General features: G+C 41.9%; 1 protein-coding gene across 3 annotated transcripts in view; it reads right to left on the reverse strand.

Moving 5' to 3' along the window:
• The window catches only part of ubr5 (ubiquitin protein ligase E3 component n-recognin 5), a 60,851-nt gene extending 45,237 nt beyond the window's left edge, over positions 1 to 15,614 (reverse strand). For all 3 annotated transcript variants that reach the window (XM_088997944.1, XM_088997942.1, XM_088997943.1), the window contains exons 1-8: positions 15,377 to 15,614; positions 9,785 to 9,829; positions 9,621 to 9,702; positions 9,252 to 9,328; positions 5,216 to 5,335; positions 2,581 to 2,863; positions 1,334 to 1,493; positions 225 to 377 (exon numbers count right to left, since the gene is read on the reverse strand). In XM_088997944.1, the coding sequence (XP_088854070.1) occupies positions 225 to 377; positions 1,334 to 1,493; positions 2,581 to 2,863; positions 5,216 to 5,335; positions 9,252 to 9,328; positions 9,621 to 9,702; positions 9,785 to 9,829; positions 15,377 to 15,438 (982 nt within the window). In that variant the 5' untranslated portion in view covers positions 15,439 to 15,614. The remainder of the gene's footprint in view (positions 1 to 224; positions 378 to 1,333; positions 1,494 to 2,580; positions 2,864 to 5,215; positions 5,336 to 9,251; positions 9,329 to 9,620; positions 9,703 to 9,784; positions 9,830 to 15,376) is intronic.
• Positions 15,615 to 16,744: the final 1,130 nt, after the last annotated feature.

Below are 16,744 nucleotides of genomic sequence, written 5' to 3' on the forward strand. Positions count from 1 at the left end.
CATTACTTGTTTTATTATAGAAAAATAGGTTCCAATATTCTCTGACAATATAGAGGATTAGAAAATGTCTGTTGACTGTACAATACAAGCTAGGATGTGGACTAGCATTTATTTCTTTTTGAACCAAGTCAAATACCTGTATATTGCGGATGATGAACCAACTGATTTTAAGATGATTTTCCAACACCATTCCTGTGTTAAGATGATGTAAATGCATTAGTTACCTCTGGATGATCCTAGACGGGAGAGAGACGATCGTCGGAAAGACGGATATCCGTAGTAACTTATGTCCTCAGAGAACATTGCATCTGCATCAATAATCACACTGGGATGGGCTGAGTGAATGTCTGCATCCAATAAGGACATCAGGTCCTCTGCTTGGAGAAAGGCAGAAAAGTAAATTCATTTTAACAAACACAGTCACTATTCTTAGAATGTCATTGATGCAGCGAAGCAATTATCATCACTTCATCATCGACTTCTGTCCGTGTAATATTCATGGGTGAGAAAATAATTTGGGGAAAAAATATACTCGCCTATGGGAGGGATGGAAGTCCTTCTAACTTGGATGCCAATGCGCCTATCTAACCCTTTCATGCACCCTGTAACATGGTAAGCTGTCCACTGTAGATAACCACTTTCCCTGAAAGGGTCAATAAACCAAACAGATTTAAGGTGCACTAACTGTGATAAACAGGCACAACTTGGGCAGTTTTGTGCCGACTGATGCAAATATTTGCACACATCCATTGGTGGTGGCAGCAGCCGAATTTAACTGAACCAATAAATGAACACTACACGTTTAATGGTAATACCTCTCATTGACACACACTTAAAAAAAGCACAAAAATCACCGCTTCAATCAAGTTCACTGTCTCTTCCCGGTCAAATTGCTTGGGGAAGGGAGTATGAGGTAGGTAGGTAGGTGTGTGTGTGTGTGTGTGTGTGTGTGTGTGTGTGTGTGTGTGTGTGTGTGTGTGTGTGTGTGTGTGTGTGTGTGTGTGTGTGTGTGTGTGTGTGTGTGTGTGTGTGTGTGTGTGTGTGTGTGTGTGTGTGTCTCTCTCTCTCTCTCTCTCTCTCTCTCTCTCTCTCTCTCTCTCTCTCTCTCTCTCTCTCTCTCTCTCAAAACCGAGTCATGCCATCCTCTCCCAAAAATTAAATATTAACAGATTTATGCTTAAAAAGTCCGAAATCTGAAGATTTGCATACATTTCTCATTCCTGAATATTGCAGCATTGGTTAATTAAGTTGTTTCCAAGAGACAAAAAGCCGACACAAGCAGAAATGAAAACATTTTCGTAACTATCTCCAAATTCATGATTGAATGACATACCTCCGGGGAGATAGGACTCGCTGGCTGTGTCATCTCCATCATCTCCATCTTCGTCATCTCTGCTAAGAAGGTTATTCACGGCCAAGTTGACATCCAGGTTGGTTCTCTGGAGTTCCCGAATGATCACACTCCTCGATTTCCCCTGAAGGACGACTTGGGCCTGGGAATAAATCATATGAAATTGTTTGCAAGATTGTCTGACAATATTATTGCACATTTGGTGATGACAGTGTGCTCCAAATTATTCTGCATCGACGATTAAAGTTAAAGTACTGATTGTTTGGAGGGGTTTCTGCTTATGTTGTTTCAGTTGGCCGGATCGATCACCGATTCCAATCTCAGACAGACTTGATTTGTTTCCTAGCTGAGTCTCATTGAGAAGAAAAAAGGACAAAAGTATATTCCTTTATGGAATGAAACACAACTCACTATACAGGTACATTGGAAGCAACACATGAAATAAATAAATAAAGTTGTCCTATGAAAGTCAGTTTTTGAAGATTTTGCAATTAGGAGTGTTCAATTAGACTGCCAAGTTTTTTTAGGGGGGAATGTGGGAGGAAACTAGAGGACGCAGAGAAAGAAACACTCAATGAATATTAAAAGGGCATTCAATCAATAGTTTAAGTATGCATACTTGGACTCATTATTGCTGCTGAAAAAAATAATCTCTGAAACATTGATGTTATTATGATATTGTATTATGAAATAAAATAGGGTCCCATAATCCACAAGGTCGATTTAAAGGTCCAAATAAAGTTGTGCACCAATCTTCTACATGACTACAGGTATATTTCATGTTCAATTCCCTTTCCAACAACATCTGTTTTGACAAAAGTGGCACAATAGTTCCCAAGACATAATTTAAAATTCGGTGGATGCCAGCTCCAATCGTGATCAAAGCATTGCATGCTTTATTAAAATGAATATCCTCTGAATAAACATGATTTGATGATCTGATTTGGTTTGGTTTGGAATGACTCTCTCATCAAGTATACATGCTTTGGTGACTTGAGTGCTGTGGGTGTTTCAGTCTCTTGACAAGATATTTGATGTGCAGTGTCCAATTAACCTGTCCAGTGAGTTCAACTGTGTGTGTTGTCGAAGAAACACATCTGAAACATGCTGGCAGAGGGCCTTCAAGGACCAAAGTTAGATATTCCTGACATTGTATAAGGGTTATTAGAGTATAAAGGCAAATTTTCCAGCCGTCAATTTTACATTCCGGAATGATTGATCAATTGTACCTGGGATATAAGTTCTTCAGGGATAACTGAGGCTGGTATGACTGGTTGAGGCTGGCTACCGAGAAGACCTGAGCCCCGATCTCTTCCTGTGCGGATCACCCTGGTCTGCCGACGAGAATCACGAGCTGCTGTTGATGATCTGCCTGAAGTGTTGCCACTTCCGCCTCCTCCGCCACTCCCACCACTCCCACTGGTGGCCCCTGCTGCTCCACCCCCTACAGCTGTACCTCCTCCACTTCCGGCAGTACCACTGCCTCCATTTACACCAGAGCTCCAGCGACTCCTGTACAACAGAACAATGAGAATGACAACAGGCTGAAATCGATGAGAAGGTTTCTTCAGCCGTCATCTGTACAATTTTGAAGGTTTCGGACGTTTCGCCTCCTATCCAAGAGGCTTCGTCAGCAAACTTGTACAGATGACGGCTGAAGAAACCTTCACATCGATGGACCACTCCTGTACGACTGAGAGCTTACACAGACGAACAGGCTGAAATGTGATTTGTCTCTGTGACAGCAAAAATAGAGCAGCTTGAAATACACCAGTATTGTCTTACAGTATTGGCAATACAAGAACAAAACAATGTATGACAACTCACTTCTTTGAAAGGTCAAGTTGGCTTATTTTAATATCTAAAATTACTGCAGTTTGTGAGGTAAGTAACCACACATATACAGTGGGGCCTCGGTTTACGAACGCCTTGCCTTACGACCTTTTCGGTTTACGAACGTTAAATTTATGCTGGCGGAGTAATCTTTGGCAGAAGAACACCAAAGCACACGACTGAACAGCGCCCCAGCTGGCCTGCCTTTCCACACCCCCTTTCTCTGAATGCACAGGTCGATCGAGAGCGAGAGAGCAAGAGAGAGAGAGAGAGAGAGAGACGTAGATCGCCTCCAAGGAGTTTTGTACAGATACTTTTGCTGTTATGGGTTCAGCCGAAGAAGACACAAAAAAAAATTACAGTCGAGGAGAAGAAGGAAATCATTGAGAAACACGAACGAGGTGTGCGTTTGTGGCGTCACAGGTGCGCACCACGGCTTTCCTGTGAATCTCAGCCTGACACATTTCCCACGCTGTGTGTCACTTCCCTGAAAGTAACTTTCTACTACCATTCTACAAATAAAGAGCCCGGTACCGATATGCTAAGTCCACCATTGCTACCATCCTTCGCAACAAAGCTTTACACAAAGGCATTATGTATGCAATGCTTTCACGCGACTAATGACACCAAACTTGTCACGTGCGAGTTGACAGCTGGGGCGGGGCTGCCGCTCCCGACCTCCGCCAGCTGCTGTCAATCCCCTCATCGACAGACACTGTGTATTTATACAGGTTGCGGTCATCTCGCTAGTCTCACTCTCTTTGATGTTCACCTCGTATCTCGCCCGTATCCTGTCTTTCTCAGCTTCGGTGCATGTGTTGATCCGGTCTGAGTTATTCTCCCCCCGTGTTCCATAAATGTCTGCCTTCTTTCGGGATTGTGCCTATTTTTGCGCCACCGCTGGTTAGTTTATTTCTTACGATTCCGCTGGTTCACCTGGTTTTGGATCAGCGCCATTTGTTACGTTAATAAACACCCTGCAATGATCTTCTGTCTCTGTCGCCTGCTTGGGGATCCAAACATCCCACTTCGTTTCGACGAGTCAGTTATTTTCTGCCTCGTTCGAAACGTGACATCATTCATTCTCCATGTACCGTATTTTCACGACCATAGGGCGCGCTGCACATTTTGGAGGACATTTAAGACTTACAGTCGTGAAAATACGGTAGCAAGCTCTGTTGCTCGTCGTGCATGCAATGTTTGTTTGTGCATGATCGTGTATGTGTGTTCGTGTCTGCGCATGCATGTGTGTGTGTGTGTGTGTGTGTGTGTGTGTGTGTGTGTGTGTGTGTGTGTGTGTGTGTGTGTGTGTGTGTGTGTGTGTGTGTGTGTGTGTGTGTGTGTGTGTGTGTGTGTGTGTGCGTCTCTTTACAGTAACATAAAAAGGGCTCCTCATCTCTGACTGGTTGGCCACCCCTGGTCTGAGGCAATAGAAGAGGTTGATTCTGTGTGAAGTCTGAACCCCATTCCATCAAGCCATCAACAACCATCACAAAGGTAAATAAAAGACTTTATTTTACAGTACAGTTTATTTCTTTAATTACAGTCCTAATGGAATGTGACTCCTTTCAAACAGCAATTCTCTCCGACCTGCCACTCCATTCCATCAAGCCATCAACGACCATCACAAAGGTAAATAAAACGACTTTATTATACAGTGCAGTGTATTTCTTTCATTACAATAGAATAGCACATTTATTATACATAGAATAAGGTATATTGTTTGTAGTTTTAAGGCTTATTTAGTTGAAAATTAGATTTTATGGAGAACTGGGAACGGATTATTTTCATTTTAATGGTTTCTTATGGGAAATTAATTTTGGGGATACACACTTTTCACCTTCCACACGCTGTCTGGGAACCAATTAAGTTCGTAAGCCAAGGCCCCACTGTATTAACACAATGTCGCAAGAGAAAAATCAATTTGGTGAACAGCTCCCCTTACATCTAGCCTGGAGCGAATTTTATAGGACCAAATTTGACAAGGGAATACAACATCATCCAGCTGTAACAATAACTAACAGAACTTACCCAAGAGTGTTGCCTGCCAGTCTGCCCAGTGTGTCAGAACCAGACAAGAACCAAGGAGGATCACTCGTCCTGCCTGGCCTGGAGCTCCTTCCTGTCCCTGAACCAGTGCTCAACTTTGAACTGGAATCAAAAGATGGGAGATTAGTTACAAACCGAAAAGTACCCTATTCATTCCTTTATTACCTGGGGGAAAAGAGTGTCAAAGTATCCCAGGTGGCAAATGACCGGATCAGGATCTACTGTATTTCTTTCAATAGTACATGACTCAAATAAATGGGTTATGTTGGACACTCGCATGGCAACAGCCTTGGGAATCAGAATTGGCTGCAACTCGATCATCTTTCAAGACTGTGATGCTCGTTTGTATTTTTTTGCTGGATTGTAAAAAATAATTTATTTTTGGAATGTAACCCCCGTGATACATGAGGGTTCATTGTCGACAATATTATTAATATTGTCATGTTGGGTGACAGAGCCTTGAGCTGCTCTGCCACCAAACTTTGGAACTCACTTCCTCACAACATTCGTAACATCGATTGTCTTCCCACCTTCAAGTCCCATCTCAAAACCCACCTATTTAAAATGTTCTGTGTTGCTCACTCTCTTGTTTCTATTTGTTATTGTATTTTATTTATTGCATTCTATTCGTGATTGTATTTTAGTTATTATAGTACCTATGCTTGTCTGTGACTGTAAAGTGTCCTTGAGAGCTTTGAAAGGCTCTTAAAAGGTAATGTATTATTATTATTACAGTAAAGTCTCGTTATATCGATATTCTCGGGTGTCGGAAAAAATATCGATATAACCGGACTATCGATATATCCGATCCTGCGGCATGTAAATTTTCTCCTTGCGTTCATAGAAATAGTATCGTAATAAGCAGTACTATCGATATAACCGATATCGATATAACGAGACTTTACTGTATTATTATTAAACTAAAACTGTGATATGCAAATAGAAGACACTGGGAAAGTAAGATTATACTTGCTTATACTGTACAACGACACAACACATATCCTCAAAATATGGCAACCAGACCGCAGACATGTCAATCGATTTTAACATTTTCATTTTATATTCCATGTGCGGAATACATCAGACTGTTGTGGTGGCTCGCACATGACAGGGTGTCTATTAGCACAGAGACTCATGCGTATCAGACATACTACCCCACGCACAGAGTTCTGCACCCGACATGCACATCATAGAGGCAACCACAATATGCACAATATGTCGCAACCTCATAAATGTTTAATGCCCTCCACAAATTACATATACAATGCAGAACAAATGAATGAATAAGTGGTTGTAAAATCAGAGGTCAAGAATAATGACTGTTCTTGAATGTTATTATGACAATTTGAAATTTTGGTTCAGACTTTAGCAGCTAAAGTCTTTCAAGCATTTAAAGTGGCAACATTAAAACTTGTGCCAGGAAAGTGTTGCAATGTTCCATGCTTGTGGACATTACTTGGTTGATAATCAGCAAGTTATTTTAAATACACATCAACCATTGCCTTTTGATGGAAACACTGTCTCCACCCACATCGCAGAGCTGACCTGGGCTGCTACATCTAACGACAGTTGCAGCGCATCTGCTAATGCAAAGAGATAAAGAAGAGAAAATAGGAAGTGACTAGAATTCACATTAGCATCTGGCATCATTGTGCTACTCATCAGCATATATGAAAGCCAATGATCACCACAAAAGGGTTGCCAACTGGTGGGTAGGCTGCAGTCTGGGGGTGTACCAGATATTTCAGTATGGTCAGTGTGGAGTATTCTCAGCAATCAGTTTTGCATTTCTTGTTTTATTTACAGCCCAGACATCAAGCTTCTACGCACCTCATTCTTCTTCTAAGTTATGGTCCCTCTCTTTGAATGACCTCCCACTGAACATTCGGCAAGCCTCCTAACTGCCTGTCTTTAAAACCCACCTCAAAACTCACTTGTACTCCGGCATTTGATTCAGCATGACTCAGTCTTGATCTTAAAGTTAAGTATTTCATACAGTTGAGCATGTCACGCCTCCCAGTGTTCAGAATGACAGATCGCAGTTTAATTAAACACTGCCATCAGAATAAAAGGTTTGCGTTGCCAAAACACAGCTAAAATGGTTGATATTCCAATATGGAATCAACTCCCAAATTAATTGAAGCACTGTTGTATTTAATGCTTTGATCTTTTAAGTATTCCTTGAAAGTAAATGATAAAACATTTTGAGTGGGGCTTTTTCAGTTTTATTTAAATTCATTTGATCCTTCTTTTCCTTTTGGCTTTTCCCTTTGTCGCCACAGGGAATCAATGTCCCGAATTCATTTAAATTCATTTGTTCATCTTTACAAAATATGTAATTACTTTTTGACATATGGAAAAAGTGCATTTCATCACAAGCCATTTGCAATAAATACAGTAAAGTCTTGTTATATCGATATCGTTTATATTGATAATACTGCTTATTACGACACTATTTTGATTTCCCATGCACATTTCTTGTCTTTTTATGTATAATTAGTTCCGTTTAGTACGATTCGTGGTTTTTATGATAATCCGGTTACTACAGTGCTCTTTTTCATCTCTCGCCAGCCATTTTGCTATGTTTAAATCGATACAAAAGATACTTGCGGTGAATCGATATTTGCTTAGGGGTTTCTATACAGTACCACCATTATCGAAATCTGTATCGGTGGCTGTATCGGTCACGCCATTGGTCGACTTGGTCACGTGAGTTTGTTACGTGACCAGCTCGCCAGCTTCATTTTCAGACGCCAGCTCGTGTGTAGCAGACGACATTTTCTACCATCTTCAACAATGGCATACATGTTTGCAATCGATTAAAGAATTATAGGTGCCATTTTGAGGCAACATTGGGGGAACATCTCTCACCCAAAAAAAAGAGGCACAAAATGGCGAGCTCCTATGGCCACATCTGTTTCTTATATGCCGCTTGGATGCCCTATACTGGCAGCTTTTGGGCGCAACACGGTTCTCAGACCAAAACACTTCATCAACGTAAGTAATGTAAACGTTGCAGTTTTGGTTTTTCATCCATGTATTTAATTGTGTAGTATTCAGATATCTTTACCGCTTGCAACAATCACTGTTTTTTTCGTGGTTTCGTGTGAATAGAACGTGAGGATTTTGCATTGGTTGCATTTTTGAAAGGAAATAATCATTAAAAAGTGTAAAGATGTTTTTATTTTATGCACAAATTTATTTTTCACTTTACTACTGTACAAAAAGCATGTTAGATACGCAATCCATGAACCTAATGATAAAATGACATGCCATATCAAAGATCCCCCATTTACGTGTTGCCCCCCCCCCCCTTTAATGCAGTTCGGCGCAGGACAGATATATCGACCGTACGGTTATATCGACATATTTTTCTAACTTCCGAGAATATCGATATAACGAGACTTTACTGTACAACATTAAGAAGATAAGCCATTCGCAGTTTCACTGTAGCGGCCGTGTGCACTTAGACTTGCATGGCTTAGTCTTTGAGACAAGCATATGCTACTGGCAGGATCAACCAGGTAGCCCCGGACCGCCGGCAGGGTGCGGTCTATATATTTTTTAAATTAGTTGGTGTCATGGTGCACCACTCAAAGGTCGAGAGCTTGTATACTGTTATCAGTCTGGAAATAAAATGTATCGAACATTCCTATTTAAGGGCACAACTATGTAATGTTCTTTCATTTTCTTAAAAACTAAGGAATTTATTTCAAAATAAGAACATGTAAATGAATATTGAACAATAGCAGGTATATTCCTTTTGCCAAGACAAACGTCAACAATTTAATCGCAATAGACAGGCAGCATATAAGAGCTGCTGTATAGGCAGCCACTCTCGCGGGACCATCTTGAAGTCAAATAAAAACAATGACATCATCATTTCCATACTTGAAAACGACAACATCCTATAAACTGACCCGATAGTCCTGCCACAAATTCAAAACAAGGTTTCCTTTCAAGCAATCTTTTATGAACATTCAACTAAAGGTGAAAGAAAGCAATATTAAGACCTCACCCATCGCTGCCATCTGGTTTGCTAAGTTCCAGGCGATCAGGCTGTACAGCAAAGCTGATTCGGCACACACGTCCATCCTAAAATAGATTTAGTTTAACAATTAGAGCCCAGGAAGTGCAACTCTTCAAGTTGTGTCATGAAGCCCATGGTTCGCCTACAAATAGTCATCACGCGACAACTGAAGTCATCACTCAACAATTGAAATTATAAACAAAGAACTGTGGTCAATTGGTAATACAAACAGATATACCAGTATACTCTAAAGTTAAATTATTTGCAAAGACAAATAAAATGACTTAATATATTTTACATTGTAACTGGATAACTAATATTTGCATTTGTCAATATCGCAAAGTTATACAGCATTACCTCAAGAAGAAACCCAGCGTGGTTTGGCCCAACAACACACTGCTTCAATGTGGCCTGCTCCAACAGGCTAAGATGTGGATGACTGCATCGGTGCGCAGACAAAAAATAAGAAGTTATGACTTTACAATACTTTATATATCCAGTTACAACATTAACAAACTCACCTAATGAAACTGTATTTGTTGAGTTTCTCTGAAACCTCACGGAGCCTATGAAGACAAGAGAGCAAAAGACTTGATCAATACCGGTAACAGCCAACTTGCGACCGTGTTCCGTTCCGACCAACCGGTCGTAAGTCAAAATGGTCGTAAGTCGAAATCCATTCAAAATGTTGAATAGAGACTCTGTGCTAAATGACTTGCAAACGACCCGATTCGGACGCCACGGGAGCGGGCAGGCTTGGGTCTGGGTCGTCGGTGTTTTACTGGTCGCCCTTTACCCGGCCGTACCTCGCGCTGCGCGCCGACGCGTGGCCCGACCCCGCGGCCGTCTGTGGTGCCGATGCCCCCGACCCGCCACCTTGCCCCGAAGCAGAACGAACTGTCTCAAAGATGCATAGTTCTCTGAAAGGGCTCACGGGAGGCAATGGGTTAGCACATTTGTCTCATTGCAAATGTCCCCATTGTGGAACGAATAAAGGTTTTCTGATTCTGATTCATAGTGTAGTGTGGTTCAGGGTTCCAATACAGGCTCAGGCCTTACTGCCGTGCCTGTGTGGGTTTTGTCTGGGTACTTCAGTTTCCACCCACATTCCATAAGCATACATGATAGGTTCGTTGGACACTCCTAATTGTCCTTTGTTGTGTCTGTCATTTGATTGACAGGCAACAATTTCAGGGGTTGACCTCGCAAAGACAGGGCAGCTACAGTGAGGATAAAGCAGTTTGGAAAATAAATGAATGGTTATCTCAGTTGGCATACCTTAGTTTTATGATGTAAAGACTGACCCTGATTGAAGTTAAACATCTTTGCAAAACATTTCATTGTAACAACTTTGGAGACGAAACAAGCCCATCACTTAATAACGTTCAGGAAAAAGAGGAAGTGATACGATGATAAAAACTCCCTCAGTAAAAAGGCAGTGCTGAAGTAATGCTGAAGGATGAAAATGAAAAAAGCTTGAATTTCATGTGGTATTTACAAGGTTTTGTATTTGACAAAAATAATGATGTGTTCAAGAATTAAGTATTTAATGTGCAGGGGTGAATGAACGCGGGCCTATGATACTTGCGAGAAGGTGAATAAAACGTTTTGAAACAAAAAAAATCTTTACAATTTGGATTTCAATCAAAATAAGGATTGTTATTTTTTTTCCATGATTGTCCAGTCTTACCATATAGCGTAAATAAGTACACTTCATTTAACGTGACCGTTTACTCTGTCAATTTTCAGATTATGGTCAAAATTCCAGTTTCTCAAAATCATTCATCATCACCGATTTACATGTGTAAGTGGACACCTGGTGGTCCAGACCTAGACGCGGGACCACAGGCAACTTCTTCATGCAAACAGATGCCACTTCTTGTTACTTTCTTTAAATAAAATACATAATATCCATGTAACCCACCACAGGAAAAAAGCTGTTGGTTTCCTCATCACTTGCTCCAAAAGTATGCTGCTTGGAATTTACCTCTGCTTCTGTATTTTCAGCCAATTTCGCACCACACATACAGACTTATAGACACGTCTCTATAGAACATAATGTGTCATTTTTCCCATAGAGAGAGAAAATACAGGTAACATCCAAGTTACGACCGGGTTCCGTTCCGACAAAACGGTCGGAAGTCAAACGGCCGTAAATCGAAAAGCATTCAAAATGGCCGACGCGAGGTTTATACGACAGAAGAGTATGCAATGTCAATCTGTTGGTTTTAAGCAACGTTTACTATTGAATACTATTATACACCAAAATGCTTACAGTTCAATTATAAATCTTAGAACTTTTAGTGTCATTTTGATCATTTTATATTTCGTATTATCGATTTTTATTACTGCGTCATTCTGCTGACCCATATACGCACGGCTGCCCAAGCATAGATTGGATTGGATTTGCCTTTATTAGTCTCGCAGTGGAGAAATTTACATTTCACAGCAGCAAAGTTATGAAAGAAATGAAAGTAGAAAAGCAAAATCCAGGAGCTGCTGGAAAGGCAGCCACTGTCGCGGCGCCGTCTTGAAGTCAAAAGAACAAAAAAATGCTCTTGAAAAATCGCTCTCCTTGCTAACGGAGAAGCTAGAAGAGGTCGCCCAACACACACGCTCGGACTTCGGCGGACGCCGAAGGAAAAAAGCCTCTAATAGGCGGTGGCGGCGTGGGCCGACGCAGCGTTCTCATCGCGCCGACCCCGCGAGCCCGACCCACCTTGGCATTCGCCCTGGCCGGCGTCGGGGGAACCCTCGACCTGAGCGCAAACGCTCACCCACCTCGATGTCCGGTTCCCTTCTCCCCGGCCTCTCTGCCGACGCGTGCGCCGACCCAGACCCCGCGGCTGTTTGCGGCGCCGACGCGCTTGATCCGCCCCCTCGCCCCGGAGCAGAACGAACTGTCATCGCGTCGGCAAGAATGCAGCGGAGAGAACGCGGCGGCGGCGTCGCGGCACCATGTCGGCGGCATCTCGCCAGCAGTGCGCCCGCCGCCACGTTCTCGCCGCCGCGATGACGGCGACACAATGCCGCCTGTGCCGGGGGACCCTCCCCCCCACTCTCGTCACAGGGGTCCCGCACACCCAAGTGCCAACGCCCATCCGCCTCGGCTTTCACCGTGGCCGGTGGACACCCCCCCGCCCCCTTCGGTGCCATTATACGATCAATTGTTGTGCGACAGTGAGATACTGGCTGGCCAAACAAAATTGCACTGCGAGGACGTTGCAATGCCTGGCGTAGAATTAAAATAAATAAATAAATAAATAAAGGGGTCTGGCGGTCGTGGTCGCAAGTATGGGTGGTCGTATGTCGCACCGGGCGTAACTCGGATGTTACCTGTAATGAACAAAAGACACAGAGAATTCAATCAATTCAAGTTAACCTTGCTTACCAAGTGTTTGTATCGTTGTGCATCTAAGTACTTCTTGTACTAAAAAGACCTATATTCCTTGTGAAATATAGCATCTGCAGGACATAAACCAATGCCCGGTTCAAAGTTGGGAACACGATAGTGCTTACATTACCAACATTATACAAGTTTAAAAAGAGGTAACTCAAGGCAGACTTGTGAGGATTTTAGGAAATTCACAGCAACCGCTTTTCGGTTTTGTCAGATGACCCAATGGGAAACCACTGGCACTAATTCTGGGTTCTGTAAATGTCCACCATGGGAATCCTTCTTCTTCTATTTGGACTGATACTCATCATCCATCCATCCAGTATCCACTCACTGGGATAACGGGGTGTGAGAGAGCCTATCCGAGCAGTCTTTAGGCACTAGGCGGGGGACACCCTGAATTGGTTGCCAGCCAATCGTAATTCTGATACTCAAAAATAGAATGTTTAAAGGGTAAATGTTTGAAAACTATCCATAAACAAAGGTCTGTGCTCCAGGTTTATTGACAAAATAAATTGATCAAAACATGTTGTTTAACACAATGTAAATTAAGTGTGTTATGTAACTAACTATTAACTGTGAAATGTAAATGTCTCCACTGCGAGACTAATAAGGGTACATCCAATCCAATCCAATGTAGTTTAATTTACAATTCACATTTCTTCTTTTTCCTTTCGGCTTTTCCCTTCGGGGGTTGCCACAGCATATATTCAATGTTTCAATATATTTGTCAAATATTTATTCAGTATCAATGAAACACTATTACCATCAGTAACACGTGTGAAGACAAATACATCAGTCCTGACAATAGCATGGGCAATAACTAAACCTTACACTGATAAATTAATAATGTCTGTGTACTATTTATGTAAATAAACACATGAATGGCTACTCGCCCCCTTTATTAATACAAAGCATGTAATAGGAATTGAATGCTTGAAATCATGTGACTAAGCTTAAAAAAAAAAAAGACCATGTTACTATATATAGACTTATCATATTGATGTCTTGATGTCGTCCTCCAAGACGATGCATCTGTAATCTACAATCAATTTGAACCAAAGAATCTACCACACATTAGTTCTACCGACATGTAACATTAACATTAAGACACCAGAAAGTTACCACGTCTACAACCAGGGAATGATAGAATAACCAACATTGTTTCATATTTTTCATAGCGTCATAGCCTTTAGAGCTAATGACTAATTTCAACACTTGCCTCGGAATTGTGCCTCTCGTCATATCTCTCGTGTTGTGCGCATACATCACATGTGAGTTTGTTGATCCGCCCTTCGGTCGATTCATGTGAAAAATCTGACTGGCCTTTCCATTACTTAAATGTCGTAATTAGGAGACCTTTGTGTCTTTTTTCCATGCCGTCTCAAATTGTCATTGGTGCGCTCTTGCAAATTTGTGGACAAAAATAGCTATTTCAATCTGCAGATAACGTTATCCCCCTTCCATTACGGTGAAATCACGTTTTTGGCCGCATTTACATGGCCTTTAAAAACCCAACTTCCAAAATCTAAAATTTCAAAGGGGTAAAACGATCTGTTCAATTCAGAAAATTACAAGACACAAAATGATTTGAATGAACATCATTAGCTTTTATGGTAAGGATAAGTAGGAAGTTCAGAGGAAAATAGGTTGAATTAATGTTTAAAAAATGATGCTGGGGCTCCAATTCCAAAAAGTTTAATACTTTAACCAAATCATGGGTAAAGTTACTATACGGGAAAAACAAAAGGTACTTGACTGCCATTGCCCAAAACCGCCGCAGCTGGAATACGGAGCTCGTGAATGCGGAAGCTTTAGAACCGTAACACGGTAGCCAACAAAATAATCAATTCACGGCTAAACTACCATAATAACTGTAAAATACCCGATTCGCGCTCATGTAAACAATCAGAGATATTCACGCACGAGCAGTTCAGTTGCCGGTCACGGCAAAATAACCACTGCCAAGATAATACAAAAGATGTTCTCTTGGGTCCTGACGACTGCCATGCAATCCATTGGTTAACATGCAATACTATCATTAGAATATTTGAAACAAAGGTCTACGGACACGAAGGGTGCAGGCTAATGGTATGCCCAATCCGTCAGGAAATCCCCTGGCGTTGACAAAAGCGTGGAACCTTATTAGCATTAGCCATGAACGGACTAGCCTAACGTTAGCTTCTTCATTGATGTGGATTCTCGAGACACACACACACACACACACACACACACACACACAGGTCACATACAATATAAATGTCATCGGGCGTCAACATCGTTCTGATGTAAACTTAGAGGAGAGACTTATGTCGTCTAGAGATGTGTTTTTCGGACTCTGTTTCCATTTTTAACCCATCCCCCAACCCGCATTGTCCATCTCTCAACTTTGACTGTGAGCCAATCGTCCAAGAGATGCGGGCAGCTAGCTAGCTAGCTAGCATTAGCCCTTCGTGTAAAAGCGAACGTAAGGTAAGCGGGTTAGCAGCTGGTAGCGGATAGGCCGCCTGCACAGATAGCAAAAAGCTAGACGATTGTTCAACATCTCAGGCCAAGTCTCACCGCTACAGCCGTGGGGGATTTTACTTGTTCAAGCAATAACTGACGCATATGACAGTATCTGCGTCGTTCCCAAACTGTGCCTCCGATAGCAAATAACACAACCCACCGAAAAAGGACGCCATACAACTATTTTCCACGGGCCACGACAAAATACCTGTCATTGAGCTGATCCTCAGTCCCGGGCAACGGGTGAACCACAAAGTGTATAGATGTCATGAGGGCAATCCTGAATCACATCCAGGCGTGCGAAAGATATGGGGGTTGTTCTTCTCTCGATTAGAGTCTATTTTCGGATGCATAGGAATCGTTTTATGACAAGAAAACTCGAGTTTAGAACCCAGCCTGCTCACCCACATGCCGCCATCTTAACTCGAGCAAGCTTCTCGTGTGTGTTGATTAGAAAACATGCACGCGCTCTGCTGGGTGAAGCGCGAGCACAAAACAGGAAAAGTGACCCAATACCCTCTATCAATGGGATTGGGGGTAGCACTAAATGCTTTTCACTATTTCTTTCGCAAGTCTCTACGCCTTTACTTTGGAACCCATTCTACACATCCATTTTCCATACACCTTGTCTGTATTAGGCTCTATTGGTGAGAGAGAAAGGGTGCACCCTGTTCTGGTCAAGATTACTTCACACACACCCTTATTGCCGATTGTATTTGTCGGCCTTTCCGTGAAATATGCGGATTTCTCAAAGTTTCGCAACCGTTACAATTCACTGACAGCCATTTCAGGCGGTTCTTTTCTTTCTCTCTCGCTCTTCCTCACTCTCTGGATGCCTGCTTCCCTGTCTGTCCGTCTATTACGTCGGCAAGCATGTTAATTGAACCAGCAGATGGCAGAAGTTACCTTCAAGAGAGGAAGGACAGGGCACATCTTCAACTATCACCTGTTATCCATCTATCCATCGGCCCAGCCATCAAATTTCCAGAGAGCTATTCGGGTTGCAGGGGGTGCTGGAGCCTATCCCAGTCACCATCCTCAAACACCCAACTTTTTAGAGGGCATTCCCTGAGGTTGCGCAGCTATTCTTTTGGACGCTCCTCCATTTATATATACGTATATATATTTGTCAAACTGTGAGACACGCATGCGTTTTGATAGTCTTAATGCTCCCCCTAGTTGCCTTATCAGAGCTGAAATACTTAATAGGTGTTGAGTCTTCACGACGTGTAAATTGTGTTAAAAATATTACATTTTTAAAAATGTTTTTCATATTTTATTTATAATGGCTGGCAGTGAATTATTGCGGAATATTGCTCACGTTTCTGCACATCTTTGCAAATGACAAGGTATAATTCTTTGTCGTTCTTTGTCGTTTACATTTTAATAAATTGTTGATGTTCAAAATATATTCGAATATCTGTTGTATTGTCTCATACCTCATATATGCAAAACGCTTGAACAAGTTATTAATGTCATATTTGCGTGCTTTCATCACGAGTGTTTTGTTCAACGTGACTTTCTCCAACAATTGGGAAATGTGTGAAGCGTGAGATCAACCACTAAGCAACCTCTA

The sequence above is a fragment of the Hippocampus bargibanti genome, linkage group LG06, assembly GCF_051943395.1.
Source record: "Hippocampus bargibanti isolate YZ-2025 linkage group LG06, ASM5194339v1, whole genome shotgun sequence".
Classification (NCBI taxonomy): Eukaryota; Metazoa; Chordata; class Actinopteri; order Syngnathiformes; family Syngnathidae; genus Hippocampus; species Hippocampus bargibanti.